Genomic DNA, 22601 nt, shown 5'->3' on the forward strand with positions numbered 1-22601 from the left:
TAATGTTAAAGTTGGAAGGGACCTCCAGGGCTATAGTGTCCAATGCAGGATTCACTAAATCATCTCAGACAGATGTCTGTTCAGCCACGGTTTAAAGACCTCCATTGAAGGAGAACTCACCACCTCTCGTGGCAGCCTGTTCCACTTACTGATCACCCTGTCAAAAGTTTTTCTAATATCTAATCTGCATCTTCTCCCTTTCAGTTTCATTCCATTGCTTCTCGTGTTTCCATGTGCAAATGATAATAATGATGATCCCTCTATACTGTGACATCCTGTCAGATATTTGTAAGCCGCCTAGAATACAGATTTTTTTTGGGGGGCTATTCCAACAGTAACCAGAAAGAGCCATTCACTTGAATGAGTCCATGTGGACATGGTCTGGCCTCTGTCCTGGCAGTATTCATCTTTTTCTGAAACCCTGTGCTCAGCGGAGAGAACACTATTAATGTGAACCTAGCCTGACTGGGTCCAACCCCTTTAAAGGGAACCTGTCACCCCCAAAATGGCTGGTGAGGTAAGCTCACCGGCATCAGGGGCTTATCTACAGCATTCTGTAATGCTGTACATAAGCCGCCGATGTTACCTGAAAGATGAGAAAAAGACTTTAGATTATACTCACCCAGGGGCGGTCCGGTGCGGTCAGGTCGGATGGGTGTCTCCGGTCCGCTCCGGCACCTCCCATCTTCATTCCATGACGTCCTCTTCGGGTCTTTACGCCGCGGCTCCGGCGCAGGAGTACTTTGTCTGTCCTGTTGAGGGCAGAGCAAAGTACTGCAGTGCGCAGGCGCCGGAAAGGTCAGAGAGGCCCAGCACCTGTGCACTGCAGTACTTTGCTCTGCCCTCAACAGAGCAGACAAAGTACGCCTGCGCCGGAGCCGCAGCGTGAAGACCCAAAGAGGACGTCATGGAATGAAGATGGGAGGCGCCGGAGCGGACCGGAGACACCCATTTGACCAGACCGCACCGGGACCGCCCCTGGGTGAGTATAATCTAACGTCTTTTTCTCCTCTTTCAGGTAACATCGGGGGCTTACTTATCTACAGCATTACAGAATGCTGTAGATAAGCCCCTGATGCCGGTGAGCTTACCTCACCAGCCATTTTGGGGGTGACAGGTTCCCTTTAAATAAAAAAACAAAACCATAACACTGTATTTACATAACACTGCTTTTGCTTTTTTAGAGGAAAAATACTTGATTTTTTTTTGCAACATAAGAGCCCATGGTTTGAGAACTAGGTTGGCAGTGTAGGTTGTATAGCATAAAGGAGACCTGCACAGAAAACTGCTCACACGGAAAGCACAGGAAATAGTAACACAGTATTTTGGTTTTATTCAGGATAGAAATGTAAGAATATAGTCTAAAATCTGCCAGAGGAGTATAATATGGAACATACTGAGAAAACTTGCTAAATACACTGTATTTGACCTTTAGAAAAAATATTAGTAACTTTTTAATACAATTAAGCAAAATTGAGAACAAAACCAAAATCAGGGGCTAAAGTGAGGCAAAGCTGGAGGGAAAACCTCATGTAACTGCCCAAAAAAAGAGCATTGGTCCTTGGTGAATCTATTAAGAGTACAAAGGGATCGTGTGGGGTTACTCAGAGCCTCAATACATGCACGTCCATAGCTCGGTACACCCTGCTCCAGGCCATGACAATCACTGGGCGCTTCCTGCGAGCTGCTCACCCCCTCAAGTATATCTCACCTTGCACAAAAAAAACAACAACTTTTAGGTCATCCTTCAGGCTACAAATTAAATAAAAACCAACACGATTTCCTCTGGACAAAAAGATAACAAAAAACAACAAAAAAAAAACGAGGAGTAAAAAGACAGTCGTGACCAAGCAGATTAACCCCTGTGCTGTCGATTGTGCCTGCAACACATCATGGAGTGATTAAGAAGAGTCTTGGTGGACTGCAGCTTTGTCTTCTGTCACTTAATGACAAAATTGGTTCCCTTTTGACCTCCCTTATAAGAAACTACATCTCAGTGACTTTATTGTTGGCTTGTGTGGGGGCATGAACATACACCTCAGCACGCAATGTGGAATATGACGGAGCAGATCAGCCCTCCTGAATGGAGATACATCTCACAGGCCTGATAAGCAGAACAAGGTAAGAAATAATACCATAATAAAAGATGAAAAGGCTCCTACATGCAAAATCTTGTCATAAAAATAATCCAGGCGTCCTTGGGACATATGAGGGCCCCTTCTACACTGCTTCAATGGAGTGTCTTCATCAGGCTCTTCAGGAAGGATTTAAGAAACAGGATTGTGTGAGGGATACAGCCCAGAGGTATCGTAAAGACTCGCGGAGCGATGCACACAACCAGGTTGGATCGATGAACATTGTACATTCAACAAATAAAATCCGTTCCCTACGGTTTGTCTCTCCCAGCACAAAAACAATCATGAAGTGCCACACGGCTTTCATGTGTCAGAGAATGCTGACTCTCTCTCCCAGAGCCCTCATCTCTGCATCTTCAGAGTCGGTGGAAGGTGGAGGCAACAGATGTGGCGGGTACTGGAGGCAGTGCTCCCCCGCATACATCATCCAGCGGGGGTCATCACTTTCATGGGTAATGTAGCGTTCCCCTATCTTGCACTCCAGTTCACGTAGATCGAGCCAAGTCTGGAAATCCTGGTTAAAGAAATCAGAAAATACAAAAAAAACTTAATGTCTGTCTGTTACATATTTGGAAAAATCATTTATCGTAGAAGCCGGTAAAAATAAGACTAGCAGATAACTCCTAGTTCTCATTATTAGGGGGCCAATGGGGTCCACACTCCGTATAGAGAAGATGATGGTCCCAATTGATCAAAGCAATTACGTGGAGTAAATCACAGAAGTTTGGCACAAAGAGGAGTAGAGCAAACATTTTTCAACTTTTGGCGTTTTCACATCAAAAGTCGTAAAATTTGCGAGGGCTCTTGGTGGAGTTTGGTGAAACCTACTCATCCAATTCATGACTAGCAGTGGTGTTCCTTACCTCATTCCCCCGAATCAAATAAGATTGATGGTGAGGGGCACACCACTTTTCAGACACTCCAGATTCATTAAGAGGTGCGCACCCTTTAAAGATTTGGGAGCGGCTGACTCTGGTATGCCGCCTCAGGTTGAACATCTATGGTCTTGATGAGCGAGTTCCTTTGAGTAAATCATCAATTTGAGCACAAATCATCTTTACAGATGTTTTCTCATCAAAGCAAGTCACATCAGTATTTCATTTTGAGAAGAGACATAAGAATGAACGGGACACTGCGCAACACAGCAACTAAAGTCACGTTCACTTGTAGTGGGCCCTGTTTTCAACGGAGATGTGTTATATTATGATCATATGCCATTACTTCTCTCAAAAGGGCAGTTCACACTACTCACTTCTACGTCAGAAGGAAAACAATGTCCCCAACATATCGGCCTGGATTTGTGCCCTTGTTCCAGCAAGTGTGGAGATACAACATCATTGGTACCGTTCATCTCCAAATGTGGAAGTGAACATCGCTGAACTAACCCTTCAATACAAAGCAAGCGTTTATTCTTGTGCTCTCACATTAAAATAGTTTTCCAATTGACTTTATGAGACGTACAATTTGCAACACTGGCAAAAAGATATACGCTTTGATGTCACAAACAAGCGGATTTCAGCCAAACCTCACGTGACTCTTCTTCCAAAGACATACTGATAGGGAATTTAGATTGCGAGCCCCATCGGGGACAGCAATGATAATGTCTGTAGAGCGCTGCGGAATATGCTAGCGCTATGTAAAAATAAAGATTATTATTATTATCTGACCTTGCGGTTTGCTAAATGTTGACTGCTCACCTGTAACCAGGGGTGGTTTAGGGTCTTGTCCACACTGTAACGCTTCCTCATCTTTACTTGCAGGAGATTGTTAATGAGGTCAATAGCTAAAAGGAAGACAGGTGAGGTTTAGTAAAGGAAGTGTAACACAGGCGTGATCACAATTGAAGACTACTGATGTAGAACCCATAACACACTGCTGGCCAACAACCAAAGGTAAAGGGGCGCACCGGACTCCTCACTAATGATGCCCATACACCGAGAACAGCCGCAAACTTACTATCTAGTCACCAAGGGCGGCTTGTGATGACTTTAGCCTATTAAAAGAGATAAGTAAGGGTATGTTTCCACGGTCAGTAACCGCTGCAGGTTTGGCGCTGTGCTCATCCACAGTGTCCAACCCGCAGCATCCAGATGTTACAGCATAGTGGAGGGGATTTCAAGAAATCCCATCTCCGCTATGCATTAAAAGACGCCAGCGGCTCCCTGTGTAAACGCACATGCGGCGCGTCTTTCCCGACCACAGCATGTCTATTTATGTTGCGGAGACGCTCAGTCTCTGCAACATAAATTACCCATAGACTATCATTAGATGCGGGAAAACTACATCATCTTTATAGTTACATGCGTAGTAAGTGCAGAAATGCAGCTTACTACGCATGTGAACTAATTTAAATAATGTCTTACCTTCTGCCACAGCCAGAACTTTGCGTCCACTGCAGTTCTTGAGATGAGCTCAGATGACCGCGAAAACTGCCATGCAAGTGAGCACCAGGGTTATCTCCGGTCACCAGCAAAGCTCTCACGGTCAGCCGATTGTGAGAACTGCAGTGCAGGTCACCGCTGGAGACCGAGTTATCTCCGGTGGTCATCTACAAGCTCCGCTGTGTCTGGGTGTCAGGCTGGATGGTGGCATATTGCCACAGTCAACCAAAGGCATCCAGATGAAGCAGAGCTGGACTCGTCGTGGAACACTCGGTAAATGGACTATGTCGGACAGGGAGTATTTGTGTTGGTATAATTATTATTTTTTTTTTTTTCAGGAGATCGAGGGATTCGGGGATTAGGCGATGTTGTAAGTATGGTAAATTAAGATTATTAAAGGACTTTATTCTTGCTATGTGTTTACTGACCATACAACTATAGGATTAGTAATGGATAGGTGTTTTATAGACGCTAATCCATTACTAAGCCGTGGGCTTGATGTCACCTGACAATACACAGGTGACATCAACCTCCACCAACATCCAGCCAAAGTAAAGCAGACTACTGGGACTGGTATTTCAGGCTGGTAAGGATCCAGTATCCATGAACCTTACAAGCCTGATAATACCAGGCCGCAGCAGTCTGCTTACCTTGGCTGGTTAAAAAAATAGGGGGACCCCGCGCTGTTTTATTTGGAGGGGATCCCGCAATTTTTGCTAACCATCCCAGGTAAGCAGAATGCTGCGGCCTGGTATTATCAGGCTGGTAAGGTTCATGGATATTGGATCCTTACCAGCCTGAAAATACCAGTCCGCAGCTGTCTGCTTTTTCCTTGGCTGGTTAACAAATATAGGGGGAACCAACAGTTTATTTTGGAGGGGATCCCACTACTTTTGCTAACCATCCAAGGTAAGCAGACTGCTGCGGCCTGGTATTATCAGGCTGGTAAGGTTCATGGATATTGGATCCTTACCAGCCTGAAATACAAGTCCCAGTAGTCTGCTTTACTTTGGCTGGTTAACATATATAGGCGGACCCCACACTATTTTTTAATTATTATTTATTAAAAAGGAGGGGACCTCTCACTCTGTGCTTTCCTCCTCTTCCTGTGTCATGTATTTCTGGCTGTGTCATAAGATTCACCATTATGTAAATTAGTACACATGCATAGTAAGCTGCGTTACCGCACTTAATACGCATGGGACTAGTAAGATAATGCGATTTTATCGCCTCTTATGAAAGTGTATGGGTAATTTATGCAGAGGAGACGGAGCGTCTCTACTACATAAATTAACATGCTGTGGTCTGGAAAGACGCGCCGCATGTCCTTTTCTGCGGGTGAGCTGCGAGTATTGGTGCACACAGTGAGCATGGGATTTCTCGAAATCCCATCCACTATGCTGTATCAGCTGGATGCTGCGGGTTGGACATTGCAGATGTACGCAGCATCCAACCCGCAGCATTTACTACTGACTGTGGGAACATATCCCAATATATCTGCAAACAGTATATCACTTTTTTTTTCCTTCCCAGAAGCCAACTTTCAATTAGCTTTATTTCAAGTGACAAAAAAACCCACATGCAATGAAAAAACGCAGATGACCTGCCAGTGGCCTCAGATTCAGATTTGGTGCAGATTTCACCTGCGTCAAATCCTGAGCAAATACTGAGCCATTCCTGACCGTGGAAACCTACCCTTAAAGACGACAACTGGACTTGACTGTGCAGCAAACCCTCCTTGTCTACCCAGACCTAACTAGCAAGAGGCACCAGCAGGCAGTAAACTTCAATTTTAGCACAATGAAACATTGACCAGTGCTAACTACAAAAGACAACTTTCCAGGAAGAAAGAAACCGCAGGTCAGAAACCAAGATTCTTCTGACCGGATCCCGTAAGGCTAGGGCTACATGACAATGGGTTGTGCAAAGTGTTGCACTGCGACATCAGATCTAATGATTTCCTATGTTGGTGCCTTGTTTTCAAATGTGTTGGATTTTCTGCCGCACACGACTCACTTGCCGCAGGCTTCAATGCAGGTCACATGTTACTGCAACCCGCGTCCCAATTCTCTGCAATTTGGCCATTTTTTTTTACAGCAAAATCACAGCTTTAAAATGATTGCAAGTTATCTGATAATTGCTATGGCACAACACATCTCACTGTATCAGCAGCATTAGAGATCAGTGCCTGGAGCAGAACTAGCAACTGCAAGGTCAGTTGTTAGTGATGCAACTCTGCCGGATATTGGTGTGAAGCAACCGTTTACTCCACCGCTTCTTACAAGCAGCACTCACCATCACACGACGTCTCTCTCCACGGGTGTGGTGGGTACATGAAGGCGGCATTTTGGATTTGATCATGAATGTCCTCATCTTCATTAAAAGGAAAAGTCCCACTCAGGCTGACATAAATGATCACACCAACAGACCACATGTCCAATGAGCGGTTGTAGCCTCGATTTCTTAACACTTCAGGAGCCAAGTAGGCAGGGGTCCCAACCACGGAGCGGCGAAAAGACTTCTCTCCGATGATACGTGCAAATCCAAAATCACAAAGCTTAACCTGAGATGTAATAGGAGTACAAGAATACTGGTAAGACAGTGTACAATTACTTTAAAGAATTCCTTTAATCTGTCAGCAGGTATTTTCTATTTAATCTGAGAACAGCATCATGTAGTGGCAGACACTCTGATTCCACGGATGTGTCACTTATTAGGCTGTGTGCTGTAGTGTTAATGCAATCAGTTTTTTATCAGAAGGTTAGAACTGCCTGACTAGGTTTCATGTGCAGGCAGGTCAGGCTAATCTTTGCCCCCACCATTGATTGGCAGCTAACTGACAGTGTACACAAGAAGCTGATAAGTGATGTGGCAAGGTTATATAGAGCTCAGCACTCTGAGCACTGCTATATCTGCAGCAGATAAAACTGGGATTCAGTCTCTCTGCCCCTACATTATATGCTCCTCTCACATTACATAGCAAAGACATGTTGACTGATACCATTTAATGCATGTGACACCAATCACTGTCTAAACTGCCATCATGTTATGTTGCCTTCCACTGAATACATACATACATATATATATAGTATACACACACACACACATATATATATATATATATATATATATATATATATATATATATATATATATTATCTCTAAATCATTAAGATTTTGAGGTTGTCACTTGGCAACTCAGAGCTTCAATTCCCTCCATAAGTTTTCTATGGGATTAAGGTCTGGAGACTTTATAGGCCTCTCCATGACCTTAATGTGCTTCTTTTTGAGCCTTTGTTGCCTTGGCTGTATGTTTTGTGTCATTGTCTTGCTGGAACACACAGCCACGACCCATTTTTAATGTCCTGGCGGAGGGAAGGAGGTTGTCTCTCAGAATTTTACGGTACATGGCTCCATCCATTCTCCTATTGATGCGGTGAAGTAGTCCTGTGCCCTTAGCAGAGAAGCACCCCCAAAACAATGTTTCCACCTCCATGCTTGACAGTGGGGACGGTGTTCTTTGGGTCATAAGCAGTATTTCTCTTCCTCCAAACAAGGCGAGTTGAGATAATGCCAAAGACATTAATTTTTGTCTCATCTGACCACAGCACCTTCTCCCAGTCACTCACAGAATCATCCAGGTGTTCATTGGCAAACTTCAGACGGGCCTGCACATGTGCCTTCTTGAGCAGGGGGACCTTGCGGGCACTGCAGGATTCTAAACCTTTACGGCGTAATGTGTTGCCAATGGTTTTCTTGGTGACTGTGGTCCCAGCTGCCTTGAGATAATTAAGTGTAGTTTTAGGCTGATTTCTCACCTTCCTCATGATCACGGATACCCCACGAGGTGAGATTTTGCATGGTGCCCCTGTTCGATGTCGATTGACAGTCATTTTGTATTTCTTCCATACTCTTACTATTGCACCAACAGATGTCTCCTTCTCACCCAGTGTCTTACGTATGGTTTTGTAGTCCATTCCAGCTTTGTGCAGGTCTATGATTTGTCCCTGACATCCTTGTAGAGCTCTTTGGTGTTGCCCATGTTGTAGAGGTTAGAGCCTGACTGATTGAGTCTATGGACAGGAGTATTTTATAAAGGTGACTGTGTGTAAGACAGCTGTCTTTAATGCAGGTAACAAGTTGATTAGGAGCGCCTAACGGGTCTGTAGGAGCCAGAACTCCTAGTTGGTAGGGGATCAAATACCTATTTCTCATTGTAAAATGCAAATAAATTTACCGTATTTTTCGGACTATAAGACTCACCAGACCATAAGACACACCTAGGTTTTAGAGGAGGAAATTAGGAAAAAAATTTAAGCAAAAGATGTGGTCAATTCTGTGCTTAATATCCCCTATACTGGTATTTATGATCCCCTCATCCCCATCCTGGTATGCATGCCCCCTCATCCCTATCCTGGCATGCAGGGTCCTCATCTTGTCCTAGTATGCATGGCTCCCATCGTTATCCTGGTATGCATGGCCCCCATCTCGTCCTAGTATGCATTGCCCCATCCCTATCCTGGTATGCAGGGCCCCCATCCCGTCCTAGTATGCATGGCCCCATCCCTATTCTGGTATGATTGGTCCCATCCTTGTGATTGGTCCACACCCCATTCTGGTATGCATGGCCCCATCAAAAAACATAAAAAAACCCCCAAACCATTACTCTGACCTTCCCAACGCTCCCACGCAGCATCTCGTTCCAATGCGAGCAGCTGCTTTATGCTTGTAAGCAGCGCGCATGGTAGGGACGTCACACGCTACTTGCAAGCCAAAGGCCAGCTGCCGGAACACTCACTGCTTTGCACACCGAGACTGTGTGCGCAGAGAACAGTGAGTATTCATTGCAGCCTTCCTGCAGCTGCTGGGCGGTCACGTGTGTCGCTACTTAAGAGAAATGAATATCCACCTCTCTCGGCATGGAGAAAGGTGAATATTCATTTCTCTTAAGTATCGGCACACGTGATTGCCCGTCAGCTGGAAGAAGGCTCCGGATGACACTGTGCATGCTACTGAAGAGCAAAGAATACTCACTTTTCTCTGCACACACAGTCACGGCCATTGCGCTACTTACAAGCATAAAGCAGCTGCTGGTATCAAGAACACGATGCCCTGGGAAGGTAAGTGTATTTTTTTTTTATGTTTTCTGATGGAGCCACACATACCAGGACCGGGGTTGGGGGCCAATCATACCAAGATGATATTAAAAAGAAATGAATTCCATGGGCGTGGAATGCAGTGAATATTAATTTCTCTTTAGCAGCCGGTACAGGAGTTAGCAGCCGGCTCCTGCCTCAGTGACCCACTGCTCCGCCGATGCTGCTCCCCCACCACAGCCAGTACATCTGGGCTATAAGACACCCCCCCCCCTCCCCAGTGTCCTCCACATTTTTAGAGGAAAAAAGTGTCTTATAGTTTGAAAAATACGGTATATAATATAATGTTAAAATTAACCTACCCTTGTGACTCTGCGCAGCTGCGGGCCTTGGCATTATGGGTCTTTTGACTATGATGTCACTGACATGCGCAGTTGTGCGGGAGGACGCCGAAGACCGTGGCGTGCATGATAAGGATTATATCTGTAAGTTTCCTATGATCATGATGTATGGGACTGGAACACCTGATTTTTACTTGATTGATAATTGATTATTGAGGATATTTTAAGAATAATCACACGACACGCAATATTCAATGTTCACTGACAATGAATTTGATGAAGGTATCCCATTTCACATTGATTCACTTATTTCATGGATTGTTTTTCTTTGTAATTTATTAATATTTACAATATTACACATAATGAATTTTGTAATGAGATTGGTATGAGTTTCATATAAACGACTGTTTCACCCATGTGTTCACTGCTTGAAAAAGGATCTTGTATCCGAAATGTTGTCACGCCGTTCAGGCAATAAAGTCCACTTTTTTCTATTTTTTTTTGGGCTGCTTTTTCTTATTTTGAATATATATATATATATATATATATATATACACACACACACATACACATATGTATACACATATATGCAAACACATATATACACACATATATAAAAATACACACACACACATACACATGGGGTGGCATTTCTTTGGAGGGCCACACAGCCCTCCATGTGCTCGCGAGAGGTAGCCTGACTGCCATTAGGTACCGAGATGAGATCCTCAGACCCCTTGTGAGACCATATGCTGGTGCGGTTGGCCCTGTGTTCCTCATAATGCAGGACAATGCCAGACCTCATGTAGGTGGAGTGTGTCAGCAGTTCATGCAAGATGAAGACATTGAAGCTATGGACTGGCCCGCCCGTTCCCCAGACCTGAATCCGATTGAACACATCTGGGACATCATGTCTCGCTCCATCCACCAACGTCACATTGCACCACAGACTGTCCAGGAGTTGGCGGATGCTTTAGTCCATGTCTGGGAGGAGATCCCTCAGGAGACCATCCACTGCCTCATCAGGACCATGCCCAGGTATTGTAGGGAGGTCATACAGGCACGTGGAGACCACACACACACTACTGATCATCATTTCCTTGTCTTGAGGCATTTCCACTGAAGTTGGATCAGCCTGTAACTTCATATTCCACTTTGATTTTGAGCATCATTCCAACTCCAGACCTCTGTGTGATATTAATTGTGATTTACGTTGATAATTTTTAGGTTTTATTGTTCTCAACACATTCCACTATGTAATGAATAAAGATTTACAACTGGAATATTTCATTCAGTGATATCTAGGATGTGGGATTTTAGTGTTCCCTTTATTATTTTTGAGAAATTATATATCTATATATATCTATATCTGTATATATATCTATATATATATATATCTATATATATATAAATGTATATCTATATATATATATATCTATATATATATCTATATATATATCTATATATATATCTCTATATACATCTATCTATCTGTCTATCTATCTATCTATATCTATCTATCTATATATATATATATATACACATACACATAAATACACAATAGACTAATGAAAGCAGGAGGAGCTGCAGTTTTGAAGGGCTGGGTAATCATTACTCTGAAATGCATCCATCTCCTAACCTCTTAAAACCACTAGGGTTGTACATGGGTGAAAATAAACAGAGCAGAATGAATGGAAATCAGTATTTTATCTATCCATTTCTAGCAATAGATCTGTAGAGCAATAAGTCCTGAAGCTTTCATCCCATATCGGCATTTTCGGCCTTTAATCTAAAAGTTGCTTGTAAATTACCTGAGGAAAGGGATCCGCGGACGCCAGCAGCACATTCTCCGGTTTTAGGTCACAGTGGACGATATTCTTGAAGTGCAGGTGTCGCAGTGCTACTAAGATCTAACACACAACATACGGGTTAAGTCTTCTGACATCCATTACTATCCCATTCTGCACGGCCCAATGTAACAATGCTCACCTGGGTGACCAGGAACTTGGTGATGCGCTCGGGTAACCTTCCCTTTTCACTGGACAAGATCATCTCCAGCATATCCCCGTGCAGCTTCTCCATCACCACAAACACTCTTTCCGGAGTCTCGAACATACACTCCAAGTTGACCACACCGCGGTGATGCAGATTCTGCAGATAAGATGTACAGAACAATCTTGCTGATGTCCGGATTACAAAAACCCTTTTCTCAAATAGTTTGTTGGCAAAGTCTAAGTTAGTTCCTGCACTGCTTCCATTTTTATTTTTTTTTTAGATTTGGTGGCTTCATCCTTGTCTTCCATGTCTATATCTCTATGAAAGCTTGATTTTCTGTGGGAACTGAGTGCTGGCATAAGACCAAGGCCTTCATGAAGCCTCAGGCTGCTATCGGCATTGTAAAATTGTGCTACAGGGGCCCCGCCTGTGTCTAACTGCTTAGATGCAGCACTTGCTTTTGACTGCAGCATGTAAGATGTTGAAAGGCCAGCCATCTCAGACTAATAGTTGCGGGTAGGTGTCGGCTGTATAATACAGCTGTCTGCTGCCATTTATGGAGCGGGCACAACTCATAAGTCAGCTTCATAATACGTCACCAAGGGATGATTAGAGAGGGGTTCCTATCCAGAATCCTCCACTACTACGCAGAGCTGGGAGCATCTACAATGAGGATCTCGGCCTCTGAGGAACTTGTCCCCTGCCTGCATTACACAGATAGGTCAGGTATAATTACACGTGACCAGCTTTACATTGTAGAAAGGTTTGGTCCACTATAAATTAGTACACGATGAAGCCCTAAAACAATTAGTGTTGTGACATAATAAAGATTAGACAACTCCGCAGGTGCAAACATCCATTAAGAATGAATAGCTGTGTATTGTGCCACAGATGGAGCTATCACATGTCACAAGGAAGGTGGAAGCTCCGCTGAGAAGCAGTTCATTACTCGTGGCCATTGTTCGCTTTCTCAGATGTCCAGTCCTAATGGAAAATACGAAGCAGCAAGGCACTACCCTTTGTTCTGCTATAACGTAAGCCTTCATGCATAGAAATAAAAGGTTAAACAAGGGCTTCATCATTCACTAGCTGGAAAGTCTTCTGTGGAAAACCGGTTTCTATATTAAAGAAAGTTACCGTGTGATAAAGACCAATTACCATTTATACAGTATAAGAAATCATCCGCAGGAAAGAAAGTGTTTGAACTTGCGAATCTTTCACAAGAAACCACTTTTATCTTCATAAAGGAGGAAAACAACAAGGTGTTAAAAAAAAAATTAAACATCAGGCTTTCAAATACATCAGTATTATAGATAAATCAGAAAAAGTGGGGAATTGTTCTCTCCATAGACCAATATTGTGGTGGAACAGCTCTTCAGGAGACAATAAAATGATGCACACGGCAAGACGGAAGGGAATTATCAAACGTAATAAGAACTTATGAAACTGCATTGAATTAGCAAGGTGTTTTGCACGAAGAACACTAATGTGGCACTATTTGTGCATGTTTTTCTTTAGCCAAAGATTTAGATTCAAATAGATCCACTTTCTGCTGGCTCAAAGTCTGGCTTTATCTCAAAAGCCTAATAAAATGTCTGATCATGTGTGCCCTACCACTGCTAAGGCTCCTGAGTAATGATGGGTGTGAACCCTTGGATCTTTGGGTCTGGCGGGGACTGGCGGCCGAACAGTTAAAAAAAAGTTTGGTTTGGGTGGTTTGGTTCAGATGAATGGGGAGCAATAACATCCATTGTTTGCTACGCTGTCATCTGCATGACATCACATCAAACACTGCCTCTAATCGGCGGTAAGATTATTACTGGCAGTCAGAACGCTGCGGTTCCCACGCTGTTATATGACAGCGTGAGTCAGCAGCTGTGACCGGAGGGAAAGAGCTCACCTCCAGCCAAAGGTGTCAGCTGAAGAGACTAATACTCCCAACAGTCTACGCCTACTGTCGCTGAATAACAGTAAGAGCAGGCGTAGGCTGATGGAAGTATTCATCAGCCGCTGCCAGCGCTATAAACGAAAAAATAAAATAAAATGGCCTGGGCTCACCTGTATTTTTGATAATCAGCATGGCAAAACTGACAGCTGCGGGCTGTGAGCTTTATCATGGCAGTTAATCAAGAATAGAGGAGTTCCAATCCATTTATTTTTTATTTAAATAGTAAAAAGTAAACAGTTGATAACCAGCCAAGCTAAAACAGAGAGCTGGCATTCTCAAGCTGATAAGGGAGCTATCATGCGGTATTTCTCACGCTGTCAAGCAGATAGCAAAACACTGGATGCTCAGGGTGCCGAACATGAACAGCAACACGGACTTCCTAGAGAAGCCCGTGTTCGGGGTCGCCCATCTCTACTCCTGAGCTTCCCATTCCTCCTCACTGCACTACCGCATGGTGAAAAAGGCTTAAATGGAACTGTGGGCCAAGCATTTACGGAGATGGGGGGCTGAGCATTGATGCAGCCGGGGGCCAAGCATCCACGCATCAATGCAATGGTGATCTTCATTCTAGTGATCAGACGTTTGTCACACATTTTGTGGGTAGGCGACAAATGTCTATTGTGTGAAATCCTCTCTAGTCTATAATGCTGTATATCTGCCCCCAACTTGACCTGTAAGAGAAAAAAAAACTTTTATTATACTCTCCTGCGGGGCGATCCGGTCCGAGGGGTGTCACTCTTCTTGGTCCAGCGCCTCCCTTCAATTTGTGATGCCGCCCTCCTGCTTGCTTTGTGTGGATGACGCGTCTCCTCGGCACTGCGCTCCTGCGCTGCCGTATTTCTCCGCCCTGTTGAAGACAGAGCAAAGTACTGCAGTTCGCAGGCGCTGGGAAAGGTCAAAGAGCCCAGGCACATTGCAGTAGTTTGCTCTGCCCTCGATAGGGAACAGAAGTACGGCAGCGCAGGAGCGCTCTGCCGGGGAGACTGTGTGCATGACAAAGGGACGCGTCATACACACGAAGCAAGCAGGAAAACGGGGATTGTAAGAAAGTACGCACCAGGTCATAACCAGCAACGCCCACTGGACCACCCCGCAGGTGAGTATAATAAAAGTTATTTTTCTTCTCTTGCAGATCAGGTTGGGGGCAGATATGCAGCATTATAGAATGCTGTATATCAGCCCTGAAAAGTGATGGTCTTATCTCTTATTGGCGAAACCTGGTGACAGCTTCCCTTTAATGCTTTATTGACAGTTTGTCCACTTGCCCAAACTCTGCTCTCCCTGATGTGTCTATGAGGGAAACCATTGGAGAGGAGCAGTGGCACCGAAGCTGGCGAAAATTAGGAGCTAAACACGCAATCCAGTGATCCAGCCAGCTTCAGAGCAGCGCTCACAAGCTCTAATGGAAAGAGCTTGTAGCCTTACATTCACAGAATAAACCTTTAAAGTCATATTATATAATCAAGAACCATAATGTCCATCCTTCGAAGCAAACACAATAATAAGAATATCAGGGGGTTGCTGTTTATAGACGTCTCCAGGATGTAAATGTAGGTCAAATGAAGAGTCATACAGCATGATAACCTCACACATACATAGATTTTATCAAAAACCTGGTTTAATTTTTAGTAAAGGGAAACCCAAACAATCACATTCTCCACCAGTACAACCAGTATAAGTGCATTTAAATTCCCCTTCCATGCACACAAATAAATGGCATTTCACTAATATTATTCACCAGATCGCATTAGCAGCAAGAGCCATCACTTCTACAGTAAGACTATAGCAAAATGATTCCAGTCTGGCTCCGGAAAGAATAATAAAAAAAAACCTCACCACCCCCTTCCCCATGCTTCTGAGCAGAAAGGTTATTACCTTAGGAAAATAAAGAAGAATTATCAAGTAACTAATTATATATCCAAAAGACAAAACCACTTTCATTCCAGAGTAGAAATGTGCATCTCCAGGAATTCACAAAAAGCAGAAGAGTCCAGACAGAGATGTCTTAGTGATCAGTTAGTTGAAGGCACATCGCAACAGATACTGTGGTTAATGGTTTTGTGGTTTGTTTTCAAGGAAGTGGCTACAGTTACAAGATACAGCAAACAATTATTTATTATGTCCCTGTTCTGCACCATACAGAACATTACTGATCAATGAAGGAGCCCTACAAGTCTGGTGAGCACTTATTTCAGGTAGAGTTCTTGGAGAGTCTGCATGACGCAATGCCACCCGTATTGTGGCATGTGCCGGACATTATTGCTCCGGCCCATAAAAGTGGACGGTGTTAAAATGTCATAAAAAACGAAACCCATGGACAGGAGTGGCAGTAGCATTGGGACGAACCTAACAATTTCTTCAACACCATTGTACTTCATAATATAGGTGTACCTCTAAAAAAATAACACCTACAAGGAAAAGGTAGAAGTCCCCACTCGCAACTGTGCAGTCACACAATGCTTTATTTGAAAATTCAAACGAGTAATACTGAAAAAATAATGCAAAGAAAAATGTGATGTAAAGAAACTGGCATGGAGCACTTGAGAAAGCAAAGGCGAAACGTGTTTGGTGCAGGGTCTCTCACTCATGGTATGTTCATGTAGCCACTTGGTTATAGCTTTGCATCTCTATATCTATGCACTTTAGTCGGTATTAGTCAGGCTCTGTTCACATATCCAGTTGTCATCGGTTTGGAATGGATCAAGTGTTAAAAATGACATAATGCTATACAAGCAGAGCAAAAATGGATGCAAGATGGAAACCAAACTTTCATTTTTATGATCCCAAAAAGGAACTAAAAACAGAAGCCATTAGAGGAAATATGAACATCGCCTCATACTTATTACTTATCACTGCACTTTACATATAATTTTGGCCTCTGCTGTTTGCTGGACATTTCATCCTGCTTCTAGTTTTGAGAGCTTTATCTATTTGTGGCTACCTGTATTATTTGTGATCTATGTTATTTAACATGCGATGCGAGTGCCCTCATATCTGACAGTCAGTTTCCATGTGCCAATTTCCCCAAATTCCCAGTCTTCATCATCAAACTGTATAACCGGTAAATAAAGCATCGTGTGAATTCACCATTGTGCCGAGAGCTTAGTACTTTTCTTTGTAGTTATTATTGTGATCTATAATAGCCAAAGCAAAACAGGAAGAAAGGAAAAGGTATATGATGCGGAAGCACAAGGGTAAATACAGAAATGCTAGGAGGCCTGATCACTCTAGTTCTTTAATATCAGACAAGCTGACTAATTTGCTAAATCTGTACTGAAATGACAGCCCCCTATTCCGTCAGGGCACGAGAGTTGCATTTTCCTGGAGCTACAGGTCACTGGTATATGTAATATCATTATTAATACCTGTAAAATAGCAACTTCATTCCGTAGCTGGCTCTCTTGTTTTGTAGGAAACCGCAACTTATCGATTATTTTAATAGCTACATCCCGGCCTGTCTTCCGATGCTTACCTACAATGAAAGGGTCACACACATAAAATCACAAAAGATCATAATTGTGGCTAATAGAGAAGATAAAAACCACAGAGCCATACCTCCATATACAATACCAAACTGGCCCGACCCAAGGACCTCATCTGGGAAAATCTGATACACTGAACTGATATCCTGTAAAGAGGAAAACAAAACATAAATTTGACGTCACCTATTTTGCAAAAAATGAGTTTGCTGCATTCGGCTCAGATAGTTTCAGAATTTGGTTGATCCCCGTGTTGGATTTTTCTAGTCATTGTAAAGTGCAGTGTAGGAAATATATAATCCGGCCAACAACAAATCAGCACCCCACTGGGATCGGGTATTGCCATGTTATCCAGAATGACAACCTTCACAGCAGAGATCAACCATAACCAATCGTGGTAAAAGGAGGCATCTGATATCACCAACGTACGACCAGCTTTAATGCTGCACCCATTACAATTTTGCAGGACAACTTGTTCCAAAAAGCACCTCATTAAAAGACCAAAATCTAAAAGGCAGCGTTCACCCGTTGGGGCCGCACTGCGTTGGTTGGTCTCAATTTGGGAAAATTGCAGCAAAATAATGAGTTTTACAACATACACCACGGCCTCAATGTGTGAACGAAGCCAAAATGTGTCATCCGTTATTTCACAAGAACCAACCACATATGAAACAGCTGTGAGTGGAGGGTGACTGCATGAAGGAAAGCAATGCATACTGCTATGAAGGGTTAATCATGATCAGGGGACAGAAGAAATAGAAGACATGTGCCTAATATCTCACACCAGAACCACTATGTAGAAAATACGCCCCATGTAGATAGAAGTCTTCTTTACGTACCACATTCTCCTGCACTTCACAGTTGGACACTGAAATGCTCATCGATACATCCCCTGAAATGAAATAATCACTCGTTGGACACGTATTCACATTCAGAGCTCAGGTTAGACCTGAAGGCTTTAAAGAATATGGACACCAACCAGAGCCATATTTTATTTCTCTAAAATGTATGTCACATTGATTACATGATGTGGTAATGGTTGGTTAACTAATTAAGCTCAAGAGGGGCCTGGATACATTTCTTAAAAAACATGATATTTCAGATTATGGGCACTAGATCCTGTGATGGGACACTGATCCAGAGAACTAGTCTGATCACCATGTTTGGAGTCGGGAAGGAGTTTATTCCCTAGTATGGAGCTATTAATGTCTGCCCCGTGGGGTTTCTGCCTTCCTCTGGATCACTGTTTCCCAAACCCCACTCCTCCCGGCCCCCCACAGGTCATATTTTCAGAATTTCCATTGTATTGCACAGGCGAGAGAATATCTGATGTCATGATGATACTTCCATCACCTGTGCAATACTAAAGAAATCCAGAAAATGTGACCTGTTGGGGGGCGTGAGGAGTGGGGTTTGGGAAACACTGATCTTGAACAACATGTTAGCTTATAGGTTGAACTCCATGGACTTGTGTCTACGTTCAACCTTAAAAACAAAGAAACTGATTATTTCAGAAATTATCTGTCAGAAAGACACTCTTTATAGAGAACCTGGCAGGTCCCCTCTGCCCTCCAACCTACCAGCATTAGACTACTGCCAAACCAGCCCAATGTTTATCACCTAAACCGATGAGGTTAAAAAAAGGCTTTGGAAACTTTGTGCTTCATATGATAATTAGGCCTTTGACTAGTCCACGAAGCGTTGTTTTCCCCAGACTAGTTGGCCCTCACAGCAAGTTATCAACATGATTTGCAAGTGAGGGAGCCATCGCCAGCTCTCTGTAAAACTCACATGCGCACAGCTTTCTTCATGTCCAAAAGTGAGGAGGAACACCTCTATACAACTTATTGTTTGTATAGAGAAAGTTTTTGAAGTTTTCATTGTACTTTTTGTATAAATTACTCATGGTATTCAAGATCTTTTTTTGCTGCCATTCGATCAGAACCTTCACCGTTTGCTACCAATGGATGGTGGTATGTCCTGGTCATTGATTACGGCAGAGGTCTCAAACACGCAGCCCCAGAAGCTGCATTCTGGGGCAGAGCAATTCTCGAGGGCATAGCATTCATGGTCTCAGAGGGTCACAGCCAGACCTGAGGAGGAAAGGAGCTGGCTGATGCCATTACCTTTTTAATGCTAAATGTGCATCTTTGGACACAGATGCCAGGGGCTCCCTGCACAGCGATAGCCCGGGTGGCTCCCTGCACAGCAATAGCCCGGGTGGCTCCCTGCACAGCAATAGCCCGGGTGGCTCCCTGCACAGCAATAGCCCGGGTGGCTCCCTGCACAGCAATAGCCCGGGTGGCTCCCTGCACAGCAATAGCCCGGGTGGCTCCCTGCACCGCAATAGCCCGGGGGCTCCCTGCACCGCAATAGCCCGGGGGCTCCCTGCACCGCAATAGCCCGGAGGCTCCCTGCACCGCAATAGCCCGGAGGCTCCCTGCACCGCAATAGCTATACAAGTCAACGGCCCATCAGAGGCAGGCACCATGCCTGTCAAGGTCAACACGTGACGTCACTGCAATGTGTCGCCCCTTCTCCCTGAATGCACTATGGAGAAGGAAGAGAACCCTGCTCCTCGTGGGAGCGGGGACAGGTCTGAGGAATCTATTTTATGTATATATGAAGTGCGGCAATATGGGGGACAATATTACAGGATGGTAGCCAGGACTGAGGACATTCTTTACATGATGGGGAGCATAACTTATTAGTTTATGGGTGTGAAGGCCATAGTTACTGTAAGGGGCCAATTTGAGGGACATTATTACTGTAGGGGACCAATTGGGGTATAAAAGAGAAAAAAAAGAAAAAAAACAAAACTAAAAAAAAAATACCAAAGAATACTTTACATATATATATATGTGTATATGTGTGTATATATATATATATATATATATATATTTTTTTTTTTTTTTTTTTTTTCTTTAGGTAAAAATGGAAGTAAACAAAAAAAGGAAAAACATTTTTTTGATCACTGCGACTAGATCAACCATAAAACTGTACCATGACCCATACCATACACACCATTAAAAATAAACATCACAAATCTAGCCGTTCCATTATACTGACACACAAAAATTTGGAATAAATAGTGATCAAATAGTTGGCAATAAATGTTTATATCAAATGACAGTAAGCCGGGAGGAATCGAAAGAGGTATTTTGGAAAATTGTATAACTCTTAAATATAAAAGGAATAAGTGAATCTGTCAGAAGGTTTTTGCTATGCAACCTGAGAGCACCATAATGTAGGAGCAGAGACCCTGGTAACAGTGATGTGTCACTTACCAGGCTCTGTGTTTTGCTGTTTCAATACAACCAGTGTTTTATCAGCAAGAGATTATCCCTACAGGACTAGCAGCCTCATGCCTCCTGGTCCAACCACGCCCACAAGCATCTCTGTCACTATACATTGTACACAGGAAGCTGCCAATCAGCTGTGTGGGCGGGGTTATACACAGAGCTCAGCTAGATCTACAGTAATTCTATCACAACTACAACACCCAGTAAAAAAAGTGATACATCACTGGAATCAGGCTCTCTCTCCCAACATCATGCTGATCTCAGATTACATGGCAAATACCTGCCGATAATGTACATTTTAAAGGGAATCTATCTGCTGAAACCAGAATTTACCATTTCTATATTGGATTTTCCACCTTTTCACTATGTCGCCATTTTAATATGAGCACAATAAAAGTCTAATATCTATAAGTATTTCCCTTCACACTTGTGACATGCAAAAGCAATTGTTCCAGGGGCGTCACAGCAATGAGCAGAGAAGGCAAAATCATTACTATTGTGCTTTGAGACTGACACTTTATGGTCTCAGACTATTTATCAAGCCCAATATTAATCATGTTTAATGGCAAAACATAGAACCCCACAGATTTTCCTTCCCACGACACGAGACCGTGTGTTGCTACTTCCACAATAATGCAGAGGCATACAGATCATAAAGATTACATATTTGCTCATTTGGCATGCTAATTGTGAACACAAGGATGCCAAAAGAAGCAAAGTTTAGTGACATGACAATGGAAAAACAAAAATCCCATATTTTCTGAGAGAGCCCATTCCTTTCCATACATAGGCAGTGATGGTTGGGATGATATAGTAATGGCAGATATAACACTAGGACGTACTGTGCTGGCTGCTTCCTCCATTCGCCCCCTTTGGGTTCACTGGCATCAGGGCATGCTGGATGGCGATCTCCCACATCCGAGCTACTTCCATCCCCACCCCGCTGTTCACGACCACATTATTCCCAACCTCAGGGGTGATCGGGTGGGGAAGGCTTTCCCCCACATAATATACAATGTTGGCAGTGGTGATCTCAAAGCAGTGAGGGTTAGCACCAGGGGGGAGCTGAGACAGGTTTTTAGGAGGCTCCAGGTAGAGTATCTCAGACAAGGGGATTTCCTGTGAAGAAAACAAACATAACTAAATTATACGACAACAATTTGTCACAGATCTAGAACGAATGAAGACCGAACATTTTATTGTGGGTGTTCGGGAAAGTGACTATTTAATTTTCCAAAAACCTTTTTAAGTGAGAACAAGTGCCGAAGTTTGCAACAATTATCTGATAACAATAATATGACCCCAAAGAGTTGATTAGTAGTGAGGAATTGTGATTTGAAAATCAGAGCATGACGATGCACTTACAGCTCCTCAGCCTCCACTGTACTCCTGCAGTAGCAGCACTGTCTACTGGGATGATTGACAGGTCAGTGGCCATGTACCATTTAACGGGCTGCACTCAAATCTAAATGGATTGAGGGAGTGGGGGCCGGACAGGCTCTGTCTCTTTAAATATTTTTAAAATGGCCACAAGTAGGAAATAACATTCACCAAATGCAACATCAGTATAATTTTATGCACTGAAAATATACAATTTATACAGGTTTTATTTTTACACAGGAATCGTAACATAATTTGGGTCAGCGATAACTGATGACTTTGGGTAATCACAGCCATACCGAATAAATTTAATCCATCACGTAAAAAAGGACATCCTTCAAGACCGCGATCCCAAATTCTCCTTTTACCTTGTAGTACTTGCTTCCAGTATCGTTCTGAAATAAGGTTATACACTTGCTGTCCAGTCTCCAGTAATGTCTTTTCCTCTGCAAGAAAATAAAATGGAAACAAAAACACAAAAATGTATTAAACGGTAACAACATATTACTGAAATACACGTAACTAATAAAAAAGCAATGATTTT

General features: G+C 43.2%; 1 protein-coding gene across 1 annotated transcript in view; it reads right to left on the minus strand.

The window, feature by feature from the left end:
- Positions 1-1301: 1301 nt before the first annotated feature.
- PRKD1 (protein kinase D1) overlaps positions 1302-22601 on the minus strand; it is a 157511-nt gene continuing 136211 nt past the window's right edge. The window contains exons 8-17 of the mRNA XM_077260916.1: positions 22426-22503; positions 21520-21796; positions 18215-18267; positions 17452-17524; positions 17262-17368; positions 11943-12104; positions 11765-11863; positions 6812-7079; positions 3833-3918; positions 1302-2649 (exon numbers count right to left, since the gene is read on the minus strand). Coding sequence (XP_077117031.1) covers positions 2446-2649; positions 3833-3918; positions 6812-7079; positions 11765-11863; positions 11943-12104; positions 17262-17368; positions 17452-17524; positions 18215-18267; positions 21520-21796; positions 22426-22503 — 1407 coding nt within the window. The 3' untranslated portion in view covers positions 1302-2445. The remainder of the gene's footprint in view (positions 2650-3832; positions 3919-6811; positions 7080-11764; positions 11864-11942; positions 12105-17261; positions 17369-17451; positions 17525-18214; positions 18268-21519; positions 21797-22425; positions 22504-22601) is intronic.

Source organism: Ranitomeya variabilis, chromosome 1 (genome assembly GCF_051348905.1).
Source record: "Ranitomeya variabilis isolate aRanVar5 chromosome 1, aRanVar5.hap1, whole genome shotgun sequence".
NCBI lineage: Eukaryota > Metazoa > Chordata > Amphibia > Anura > Dendrobatidae > Ranitomeya > Ranitomeya variabilis.